The following is a 13,352-nucleotide window of genomic DNA, read 5'->3' on the forward strand; positions in this document are numbered from 1 at the left end:
CATATCTTATTCATGACACAATTCCTCAGGCTGAATAAACAGGTTTTCAGTTGGTGGTGACGTATGGATGCCATTAAATGGCATTTTGCAATCTGAGTTGACAGTTGTGAAACATGAACTGACACATATAGAAGCAAATGATGTAGGAGACATACACTTTGAGTTCGAGCATTCCTTCGTACACTCAACAGTGTGAATGCTCGAACTCAGAGTATGTTATATGTCTCCTTCATCATTTACTGCTATACAGCTACTTCTCGACTTACGACACACTCGACCTACGACCACCCACACATACGCCCTGCCTCAGTCGGTACGACCACCCACACATACGACCGAAACGTTTCCATCCCGTACGAGAGCGTCGCGTGGGCTGGGCTGGGTCGCGTGGCCTCGTGGCTACAGCACCCACGCCGCAGAGTGCTTGGTTGGTGTTTGGCTGTTGTTGTTGTCGATAGTGATCGCGCTGTGTACTGACATTATTTTCATATCTAATTCACTTTAGAATGACTGGCAAGCGTAGAAGTGAGAGTGCTGGTGGTGCTCAGAAGAAAAGGAGACAGCCAATTACTTTTGAGATGAAAATGAAGACAATAATACAGTATGAAATTGGAAAAACAGTAGCAACCATTTCACGCAACCTAGGCTTCTCGCACTCGACCATATCTACTATTTTGAAGGACAAGGAACCTATTCGTGAGGTAGTGAAAGGATCAGCACCTATAAAGGGAACTATATAACAAAGAAAAGACAAGGTCCCATTCATGAGACGGAAAAATTACTTGTGGTGTGGATGAAAGATCAGATACAAAAGCGTGTACCCCTAAGCCTTCTAACCCTACAGGCTATGGCAAGAAGCCTTTTCAAAAGCCTGAAGAAGCAGGCAGGAGATGAGTGCCACCAAACCTTCACAGCAAGTCATGGATGGTTCCAAAGGTTTAAGAACTGCTACAGTTTGCATAGTGTAAAGGTGAGTGGAGAGGCAGCAAGTGCTGATGTGGGTGCTGCCGAAGCTTTTAAGGAGGAGCTAGATCGTGTCATCGTGGAGGGAAATTATTTGCCTGAGCAAATATCTAACGTGGATGAAACTGGCTTATTATGGAAGCGCATGCCTGAACGGACATACATCCACAGAGGCGAAAACAATGCCAGGATTCAAGGCATTCAAGGACCAAATCACACTTCTGTTGGGGGGGGGGGATTGAAGCTGGTTTCAAGATAAAGCCCTTCATGATCTATCATTCAGAGAACCCAAGGGCTTTTAAATATGTCAGCAAGCATACACTGCCAGTGTTTTATCGCAGTAACAAGAAAGCATGGATGACCCTAGTACTGTTTGAGGATTGATTCATGACTTGTTTCATTCCACGAGCCAAGGAGTATTGTCTGCAACATGGGATTGAATTCAAGATTTTGTTAATTTTGGATAATGCTCCATCAAAAGAATTTTAGGACAATGGCAATTGCTGAAAAAATACAATTCAACTCATGGCTGAGGAATACAACCCTATTATAAATTGAGAGATACCTGTATTTTAATTTCTTAACTGTTTCTGGATCCCAATTCTTATGGAAGACCACATATATACAGGTTAACTTACCTGCATAGCAACACTCATATTTTTTGCATTTTAGCAGTTTGCCAATGTTTCACTTACTTGACAGTTATACTAATAAGCAGAATGATTAATTTATCATATCTAATCGAACATAATATTCCTTTCCCAATTGAATGAGTGGAGGAAGTGCATCTCTTCCATTTACTCTCAGCTTTTCATCACTGTGATAAGGAAATTCTTTAAGTATGTATTCACTTCCTAATAAGTTGCCTTAATAATGAATCATCTGTTGCACACCTTCTACCATATTATTTTCATAAATCATTCTTCTGCACTATTGCGGTCCTTGTCATTCTTCTGGTATATTTTACTGATGAACCTCTACACATCAATACCTCCTTACTAACTCAGTATACCTCCTGTGTAATCAACCTATTCACTCTCATCCTCAATTATATTATACTCAATCTTCATCAACCTATAAGAAATTACAGTTTTTCAAAGTTCATTTCATAACTTTCACCATGATCTCCCTATGGACTCCAACTCCCACACCTGTTTCTTACAATGGAAAAAAACAGATGGGAAAGTTTTCAGCTGTTAAAAGAGGACTAGCAAATTCTATCATTAAACAGATACTTAATTACTAAGTTATACGAAGGCTACAGAGCACTTGTTAATAATTTGGTGGCACTTCAAACCATTATTACTTGTTACTGACATCAAATGAATACTATAGCACAACCACTCAAAACTTCAAAGAAACTTTTCTGTGTTAGTAATGAGAGTACACAAATATATATTAAAATAGCTAATGTTATCCTCTACAAATCATTTCAATTCACATAAAACATGTTGTCAAATGCGATTTTGAAGCAGCATTCTATATCACACACCAATATTTAAAGGTTAAATTGTATTGTCTAAAATGTTTAGAATGACACAAACATGTCTTTAGTTTTAAATGCCAATTAATCTGTATGATATAGCTACTGACAGCACGAACACTCAGTTAAAACACCATAAACATAATAAGAAAAAACTTAAGGTACAACTGCGACTCAGCACCTTTCCACATTTGATCTGTGAATAAAAAAATTTAATGTCAACAAAGTTCAAGATATTCATCCATCTTCGTTATGCTCTTGCAAAACTCTCTCACTTCTTTGCAAGGTGACTGGAATCAAGAGCAACACAAATGCCCTCTTTTGCTGTATTTCATTCATTCTATCTGCAGTAACAGTTTTGTTTTGCTATAGTATCCCCTTCTACAGCAAGTCTCTAAAATAACTATCTGGTTTACCTCTTATATCAAGTAACACAGTCTTAAGCATCAGCACTAAATACAACCCTGAAGGACACCCACACTGTATTTTCTGATCCTACTCTCTCTCTCTCTTATACTATCCATCATCTGCATTGTATACTCTTTCCCTTCCCATTACACACAATACAGCTAGACCCCGACTTACGACTGCTTCGACTTATGACCGTCGGGACTTATGACAGATAAAAAAAAAAAAAAAAATTCAAATGACACGCATTTTCTATACCGAAACGTTTCCAGTTAATGTAGTCTCCATGTATAATTAGAAAATTATGGGGGCCCCATGTGCATTCAGCTGACTACATTAAAGGTAAGTGCTCAGTCACACTGTATCCATTCCTTATTATTTATTACTTTCACTGTACTGTATTCATTCCTCATTATTTATTACTTTTACTGTACTGTATTTCATTGTAGATTTTTTATTAAAAAAAATATATATATATATATATATATATATATATATATATATATATATATATATATATATATATATATATATATATATATATATATATATATATATATATATATATATATATATATATATATATATATATATATATATATATATATATATATCTATGTCGGACTTACGACCATTCGGACTTACGACCTGGATTTGGGTCCCTAACCCCGTCGTAAGTCGGGGTCTAGCTGTATATACTTACCACCCTATTAACACCTTGGTAGGCCGATGACAAATATTTTGTCATACCAAAACTCCTGTTAGCATTTCAATGACAAAAAAATCTTCATCGATTTCAAAGATTCGCCAAAAATCTATTTATCGCTTGATTTTCATGGATCGTCTCAAAATACACACCATTGACCTCCATTCTTGCCCCACAACTGTGGTGGACGTGAAGTGTCGGGATAACCACCCTGTGGGCTTGCAGTCATCAAAGTGTTCCAAGGATTTAAAGCAGACACTACCTGCTCCTTTCACTCATGTTTTTGTATGTTGGTGTTAGATTCAACCTTGTTTGTATAATAGTATTGTAGAGTAATCTCTTGTGAAGAGATGCCCACCTTAGATGGTGTGCATCATGCCCCCCATGGGCCCCGAAAGTGTTAACCTTGTCAGCCATCTATTTGGTGCTCTTTCACTTCAACAACACCTTCTAAAAACCTGCTGTTGGTCCAAGGAGACTCATGTTCCATAAGTCTTTGGTTTCAACCCTATACACTGATAGCTTGTACAAACATACAACTCATATCAGTGGGGAGGATGGAATTTTCCCAAAAATATTCCATCTTGTTACGATCATAGAAAACTTACCTCTAGCTGGGTGCCACTGTCTGTAGCCCTTGAATTTTCCAACATTGCAGTAAACTTTTCCACAGCATCTCTAATGGCAGAATCCATATTATCCATTTCTCGCTGCACTACAGAAACCATATCTTCTACTCCAGGGCTTTGGTCTTCACATAGAGAAACCAGTGAGCAACACCTACAGTATGAAGGTAAAAAGTAATATTAACACCATTCTCAAAAAATAATACATATTGCAAATTGCTTTCCTATATGAGGTAACTTCAAAAAGAGTGTGTGTGTGTGTGTCCCAAAGTGGTTGTGATCTTTTTTTTATTTGGGAGGGGGAGGGGGGGAATTTGCCAATTCACCACTTAGTCTTATCAAATTTGATCAACTAGTGAGGATGGAAAAAAAAGAAGACCAAGCGAACTACAAAATTGTCTTAATTGAATGTTTAATAATTAAACAATAGCATAGAAATTTGATGGATAAAGTAAAATCTTTATTCAAATAGAAAGATTTAGTGGAAATAAAAATATATTCTTTATTTACTGCTTGGATAAAATCAGCAGCAATAATCTATTCATAGAAATTAAACTTAAATTTTAATTCTCCTAGTTTTCTTAACTGATCAGTTACGTCATTTTCAAGAGCTATGAGCATAAGATTATACAACCGTTTTTCTGAGGTTCTGTTTCTCAGGGATGTTTTCAAAAGCTTAAGCCTGGTAAAAGACCTTTCACTTTAACATACTGAAGGTGGTGCTGTCAAGAATAGCCTGAAAACTTTTGCAATATGAGGAAATTAAAGATACTTTCTATGAGCATTCAGTGCACATTCTGCAGCTGAGCAAATGTTTTTTTGTCTACATCAGGATGCAGCTCCACATAATCAGAAAAATTAATGTTGAACACTTCTAATTCAACTTGAAAATATATAGTGTCAGGTATTTCAGATGGATAGGTTTCTGACAGATTTTTCATGGCTTCAATAAAGCTTTCCGAGTCAGTTTGTAACATTAGGATCAAGAACATCCACAAAATATTTGAATGAAGATTTCAGATTTTCACATTTTGAAATCAACACAGAAATCATCATATCTAAAACTGCAGATAAGTAATGCCTAACAGTCTGTTTTGGGCCGGGCAAGTGATTTTTCATGTCCATGTGCCCAGCACCTGCCCAAAGAACGAGCTAATATATCTTGAGAAGTATCTAAATTCCCAGGCGAGAATTTGTCAGGAGTTGAGTGACCCCACCCCATAATAAGTGTTTAACCAGGAAGGTTATCAGTGTACCAGGATTAGTGATCTATGTCAGGTGCAGGTAATTCACGTCTACACAAGGCCACCAACCCGCCTCTAGTCAGTTGGTCAATTTGTCAACATTTCAAAGGAACCACCAAACTGAGATGCTGTAGACATGAGGTGACAGGAGTTATGACCTCACATGACAAGCATTACCACCAGTGACACCAGATTATAGGGGGAAGTGGTAGTTGGGGTAGGTGACCACAGGTGCCACCTCCCCACACGCCCAAAAGATGTGAGGTGACAGATGTTATATCACATGACAAGGGTTACTGGCAATGATACCCTTTAGATAGGCACAAGTAACCTGCGAGTTGTCTCACAAAATAAATTTTAATGTTTAAGATGTTTATTTAACTTTTCCCATACAGATATCCAGGCAAGCAAATTTCCTAAAAAAATTTGTGAGGGCAAGCAAAAAAAATATCCAAGCAAGTAAATTTCATCATTTACAGCACAGCCAAAATTGCTTAGATTAATCAAACTAATAAAGATAACAATAGTCAACACTACTGTGCTGTATGTAACAAAAATTAAAATATAATTTGAAATAATCTGGTGTGAGGAGTGAGTAAGACCCCTCTAAGTCAGAAATCCCCATAAGTTGGACTAGCTCTGGCTTAGTTGGGCTTGCATGGGGTTGCAGTTGGGCAAGGCATTAGTTCCAGCATGTTTGTTGTCGCAATCATTGCTCCACCGCACACTCTGTGTTTTGTTTGTATTTAGGGCTCTCCCAGTATATGGTTCTGGCCTCTAAAGCAAGTAAAGGCAAAACACCACCACTGGGGACCACTGGGAGAAAAGGAATGATGCTCAGAACTCTACCAATTGAAGAGAAACTGAAGATAAGAGATAAAATCAATGCTGGGGTCGTCATGAACATTACCTGTGAGAAGTTTGGGTTGAAGTGGAGAACTTTTTAAGACATCAACTAGATTTAAGTTCATACTAAACATAAGTAAATAAATCAAAATATGAATACACATATTATAAGTGTAAGCAGCCCACATTGTCCTCCACCTCAAGATTCGTCTACTATAATAAAAGTAACTGCAGTGTAACTGTGTACTACTGTTAACTTTAATGTTGTTTTTGGAACAGATTTTTTCAACAAAATGATGGTCAAAAGCACCCAGAGGGAGATTACACATAAGTCTGAATGCTAGGTAAGTTGGATAGCCTCGAGCCTGTATAAACCAGTAACAAAATATTTTTACTTCCACACTATCAGACAACCACAATCGCTCCTCGATTTCCTGGGCACTCAGACCAAGCCGGGAATACTCTTGGCTGTGACTGAGAAGATGCTGGCAGGTTTAGAGATAATTTGTGGGTTGCAGCTGCCTTCTTACATGTCAGCCAATCAAATGTGATGAGCCTATATGGCAATAAATTTCAAAGTATGAGTGGGATAATTATTACCATACATGGTGTGGCAATCTCACTGGCATTGTTTACAGAATAGGGTATGAGAATCACATCAAAAGAGTTATTAATTATGTGTGTGCACATAACCATGTGGCCTTTGCAATACTGGAAAACTGAACACTGGGGATATGTCCCTGGATTGTGTTGACAAGTTCTGTTAGCTAGATGACATGATCAATGTTGGTGGGTATGCTGAACCCAGCTCAGTTCTAAGAGCCAGAAGTGGCTTAAGTTTAGGGAGTTGCTGCCTTCATTGATGGCAAAATGAGTGATGTTGTATGGAAGTGAAACATGTGCAGTTAAAATGGATGAAATAAAGTCTTAAGTGAACTGAAAATGGGAATGGTGAGGTGGACGTGCAAAGTGACACTGAAAGTCAGGAACCAGTTCAAAACTGGGCATTAAGAGTATTGATAAAGTTTTGCAGAGGTAGGCTGAGATGATTTTGGCATGTGGAGAGAATGAATGAAACCAACTGGATTAAGAGGCGCATGAAGGGAGAAAAACTAGGAATAGGCCAAGAATAACATTGGAAGAGGTTGTAGGAATTAATATTAGGTTTAAGAACTTGACACAAGAAGCTGCAAGGGACTGTGCAGCATGGAGAACTGCCACCAGGTAATCCAAGCTAAGTAATGCAAGCATTGAAAATGACCATAAAATGGTTACTGTACCTGTAACACCATGACAAACAGAATGGGGCTAAAGACAGACCCTGAATGGAACCCTACCTTCAACTCCAGGTTTTTCAAAGTGCATGACAAATTTAATTTGCAAAAATAATATGGTACCTTTGAAATTGTTCCTTGGTTGTCTGAACATCAGCCAGAACTTGTCTTAATCTTATCTGGCTAAAGGTGTCAGTAAATGTCTTGGCAAATTCCTCCAGAGCAACAACAAGATCTGTGAACAAAATATTAAGAACAAGTCAAATTTCTTTATCACACAGGAGTAAAATACAATTAAAAATCTAGTAATGGAGACAAATTTATATACCTGTATACTGTACAGTGGTCCCTCGATTAACGAACACAATTGGTTCCACAATGGGATATTGGGTAATTGGTTCCAGGTATACATACAAAGTACTGTACTGTATACTGGTAATAGAATTAACAAAACATTAAAATTAAACTAAATACAGTACTGTACTGTACAGTATACTGTACAATAATAAATAAAAAACAATAGAATACAGTCAGTCCTCGACTTGCGACGGGGTTAGGGACCGACGACCATGTCGTAAGTCGAATTGGTCCTAAGTCGAAAAGGAGAAAACAATACATAGAAAATCTAAAATGGGTGTCTCTTTTTCTTCTCAGCACCACGAAAACTCTCACTTTTACGCTTGCCAGCCATTTTAAAGGGAATTACGAACGAAAATTTTATCAGTACACAGCGCGATCACTAACGTTGGGACTTGAAAATAAGTACTGTCATTTTAAAAATATTTTATACAACTGCGGTGGTCATATATCCAGGTGGTCGTAAGTCGAGTAGGTCATAATTCGAGGAGTACTGTACCTGTACCGTATTTTAACTTACTTTGAGGTGTGTATGTCGTATTCCCAGCAGCTTTGTTTAAATAGCAAACAGCTGGTTGTAGAGGCAGTCGATGATGACATGCCATATTCTTTACAGAGTGCATTGGTTCTAATGCCTTCTTCGTATTTCTTATTAATTTCTGCACTGTATATTATCAATATGTTAACTAAATTTAAGAATGACCAATAATTTTAATGTAAAATGCAAAAATATTAAAGAGACCAACAAACTGGATTCTCACTCCACTGTAAACAAAGTTAAATTGAGAAGCGTTGGTGGGTGATTCGATCAGCTGATGGGCACACAAAAACTGTTTCCTGTACTGTCTATATTATCAATATGTTAACTAAATTTCAGAATGACCAATAATTTTAATATAAAAAAATGCAAAAATATTAAAGAGCACAACTTTCTTGATATTTACTCCACTGGAAACAAATGTAAACATAGAACCGATTACTGTATTGGCAGACTAGCCGATCAGCTGATGCTCACAGCAAAGCTTGTTTCTCGTAAGGCTTTCGTTAATCAAAGTTTTGTTCGTTAATGGAACTGAAAATCCTTATGGGAGCTAATTCGTTAACCGAAATTTCGTTAATTGAACCGTTCGTTAATCGAGGGACCATTGTAATTAAAAAATCCGTAATTGCAATGCCAACAAAGTCACAACTATTTGGAGCATACGATAACATTTATTGATAGGCAGAACCTTAATCATATAAATTTTTTCTATCTATCCTAGCTATTATCTATTCCTCGCTCCAACTCTTTACATGGGGGTACCACATATACTCATGTACAGTATAGTATAAACTGATCTCATACTGTATATAGTTTGACCCCTGATTTTTGGGTAAAGAAGCCTGAGATTTTCTTATATCTCTTGTATAATTTGACCCTGGCTTTTGAAAAATACTAGGTATAATCCTAAATGTAATTTGTAGCAAGATGCAAGAGTAACACTAACGCATCGTGTTACCAACTCAATCTGAATTCCCACAAGTTACCAACACCTATAAGGAATAAGATAAAATAATATACAGTAGAGTTTAAGAGTACAAGTATTCATAGTACATGACCCCGCTTATCTGTGTCTGACCCCCTTATGCTTGGATCTCACATGAGCCAACCCACCCACATCTCTCACTAGCTCAGCATGTTTATCACTTGTCCATGTTCGTTTGAGAAAATTTTAATAAAAATAAAATCATTACAATACTCTAATGTTGCAAATAAATAAATAAATATAATACTACAAAATAAGAAAAATGAAGAGCATAGGTGTGTGTGTGTAAGAAGTGTGTGTGTGTAAGAAGTGAACGTGTGTGAAGGCGGTGAGCTGTAATTCAGTAGCAGACTCACCAGTCCAGTCGCGCTCCCTCCCTCCCCTGATGTGAGTCAGCTGGGTCATGGCCCAGCTGAATTGTGTCATGTTACCCAGAGGACGGTTTGAGTGTGACAGGAGCTATTTTTTTGTTAATAAGGTAGTTGGAACTTCCCTTTAAATCATGCAGTCCCATACTCTCCTGAAATTAAAAAAATCTGCTTCTTCCAGGAAGTCCCTTCCCCTCAATTCTTCATTTCCTCCTTGGTCTTCCCCTCTCCCTCCAATCTCCCATCTCTGAAGTATACTTTTACCAATACTGTATTCACTTTCCATTATTTCATTATGCCCATACCTCCTACTAAGCACCTTCTCATCACAGATGGAACCCACACTCAAAATCTCTTAACACAATACAATAATATCTCTGTTAGCCAGAATCCCTCAAACCTGGAACTCTCAGATAGCTGAAATTGACATTTTCTCACAAAATTGTTCCCAAAACCACAATTTTCATGAAAATTTCGGGTTTAGAACTGATTTTCCAAGGGTGTGCATTTTCTGGAAATTTCGAGAAAATTTTCCGGTACCTCGAACATTCAGGAGATGGGATATATTTTTCCGGGTTAGAGAGAGTCGTCTTGTTACCCGGAAATCTCTCATCCCCCAGAAGTGCCCTGCACCAATTGTTCCGGCTAACAGAGATATCACTTACAGTGGAGTCACGATAATTCACGAAATACAAATTGGCATTCTTAAATTCATGGCTACCTCTATTACTTCCTTATTTTTTTAAATATCATGATCAAATATTTATCATTTGTGGCTCAGCACCAGCTGCCTCAGTGTTTATTATCATAAAGTAAAAAAAATTCCAGAAAAAAAAATAAAGATTCAACCACAGATGAGTTATTGTGTGGTATTAAATTCCTGGTTCCTCGTTAACATAGTGCGATCACAGCCAGCCGGGTGCCTGCCTGCCTTTATGGCATACTATTGTAACCAACAGGATGATTATGAGAAAGGATGGACCTGTTTATGTAATGTAAAATTACTTTTTGTACAAGACCTACAGTATGTGTTACAAGTATTGTATTTTTTATGTATTACAAGTATGTACAGGGGTCTTCATTATAAGGGGTCAATAAAGACCAGAAAAAAGCAACTGATAATGAAACCATATATAAAGGGGAATTAACTCCCATAAGCATTACTAGAAATAGGGTCTAATCGGGACCATCACATTGTAAGTGACATCCATAAAGTTTAATTTGATATCTTTTAACATTTAAATTTACAATAATATCTCCATTAGCCGGAATCCCTCAAACCCGGAACTCTTTGAAAGGCCAATTTTCTAGGAAAATCATTCCCAATGCTGGAATTTTCCAGAAAATTCCAGCTTTGGGAACGACTTTTCGAGGGCCACATTTTCTAGAAAATTCCGAGAAAATTTTCCCGGCATCTGGAAAATTCCGGGATTGGGGGATTTTTATTCCAGATTTGAGAAATGAAAATCAGGGTAATTTTCCAGAATTCTGATAGAAAATTTACAGTATGTACCTGGAAAATTCTGGGGATGAGGGATAGTTTCCTGAGTTCAAGAGATAATGTAACGGAACTTCCGAGAATAATTTTCCGTTACCCAGAAAATTCCAAAAAATTCCGGGGAAGGATTTTTTCCCGGATTTGAGGGAGTCGTCGCTGTTTCACAGAAATCTCTCATTCCCAGAAGTGCTCTGCACCAATTGTTTCGGCTAACAGAGATATCACTTCTAGATAATTTTGTTAAACATTTGATTACACATTATTTTATGATATTTAATTTTATAACTTATTTAAGGTACAGTAAATCCTTGCACTTCCGGACAATTAAGGCAGAAAGGGTGTCTGGATGTGGCAAATGTCCGGATGAACCGGTGGACGAATGCGCGTTACTTAATCTTATTGCGGTGACCTGTGGTGTAATGGTCAGCATGCTCGCCTCGCAAGCAAGCAGACCCCGGTTCGATCCCAGGGCAGGGTGAAACTACGGGCAAGTTTCTTTATGCCATTTGCCTCTGTCTACCCAGCAGTAATTGGGAACCTGGATGTTAATCGATTTGCAGATCGTGTTCCGGGGTAATGGTTAGCCAGTGCAGTTGGTGAGTTGTCCGGTCTTCTCAGACTATTCCTTGACACTCATTAACTTAAGGTGTGGTTGTTGTGTTGGTGACAGCTTCTACACCTTAACAAATTCACGCCTAGGTGGCCCTTGGGCCAGCCATCCTTGTTACACAAGGAGCTACCATTATTCCTTATTTACTTAATCTTCTGGGGAAAATTAGGCTATGTTCCACAACTACTAAAAGTCAACAATACTGCTATAAAAGTTGTGGAAAAATCATTAACAATACAGTATTTGACGATTAACGAAAGAATGTTTTACTACAGCTCCTCCCCGACTTACGACCTACCCGCACTTACAACCTGCCTCAGTCGTACCAAAATTTTGTCAAATTACGTATTTTCGAATCCCAACTTCAGTGCACAGACAAAATTTTCGTTTGTAATTCCCTTTAAAATGGCTGGCAAGCTTAAAAGTGAGAGTTTTGTGGTGCTGAGAAGAAAAAGAGACACCCATTTTAGATTTTCTATGTATTATTTAAGCATTTTCGACTTACGACCTGGATTTGGGTCCCTAACCCCGTCGTAAGTCGGGGAGGAGCTGTATTACGAATGATAAGTCACCCCCACTCTCGGGCACCTGTGTCTCTCGTGCTGACACTTTGGTCCCTTGAAATTTTGCGGACATTTCGTCGGACAAATTTTGGCCTATTTTTTTTTTTTTTTTTAAATTGTGCGCAATAACTAAAAATAATACCAATAAATAAGATACAACAAAAAAAACTATTGCCAAACCAGTAAATAAAAGCCAAATGAAAGTTTAACACAGTTACCATTTACATACACTCCCTGCTCCACCATAGTAATGAAGATCAGCTGGGATGCCAATTCCCTAGCAACGTTCCCCCCCCCCACACTCTGAACTCTCCTCCCCTTACGTGTTTGACTTTAGGACAATTATTTCTATTACTTTTTTCACAATATGTATGTAGGAATTTGTGAGCACGTAACTCAGTAAATATAAATGAAGAAAGTTACGTATATCAACCCGAAAATAAGAGTGGAAAAACGACCACAGCTCCTCACAGCTTGGCCCAGCAGATGACACGGACTGGGGGGAGTAAACATGGCATACGGACTGAGAGAGAGCGACAGGATAGAAATTTGCCAAAATTATTTGACAACTTAGTGCAAAACCAATTATAATGAAGACACTTACAATGGGGACCCCCTGTACTATTATGTATTATTTAGTGTTTATTAAAGCAGTTTTGTAACAGATTATGGGTATTTTTTGGCCTCCAGAACCAAACTAATTACAGGTATTTCCATTTAAATCAATTAAATTATAATTCGCTATTTAATAATTCGCAATGCCTACTGGCACACCTAACCTGCAATTCTCGAGACTCCACTTTTATATATATATATATATATATATATATATATATATATATATATATATATATATATATATATATATATATATATATAT

At 37.6% G+C, this 13,352-nt stretch overlaps 1 protein-coding gene across 2 annotated transcripts in view; it reads right to left on the minus strand.

Moving 5' to 3' along the window:
- Nucleotides 1–13,352, minus strand: part of LOC121860662 (huntingtin-interacting protein 1-related protein-like) — a 97,458-nt gene that overhangs the window by 17,496 nt on the left and 66,610 nt on the right. For both annotated transcript variants that reach the window (XM_042357930.1, XM_042357941.1), the window contains 2 exons: nt 7,674–7,785; nt 4,169–4,340 (listed from right to left, as the gene is read on the minus strand). In XM_042357930.1, coding sequence (XP_042213864.1) covers nt 4,169–4,340; nt 7,674–7,785 — 284 coding nt within the window. The remainder of the gene's footprint in view (nt 1–4,168; nt 4,341–7,673; nt 7,786–13,352) is intronic.

This window comes from Homarus americanus, unplaced genomic scaffold (assembly GCF_018991925.1).
Source record: "Homarus americanus isolate GMGI-L3 unplaced genomic scaffold, GMGI_Hamer_2.0 scaffold40248, whole genome shotgun sequence".
In the NCBI taxonomy this organism is placed as follows: Eukaryota; Metazoa; Arthropoda; class Malacostraca; order Decapoda; family Nephropidae; genus Homarus; species Homarus americanus.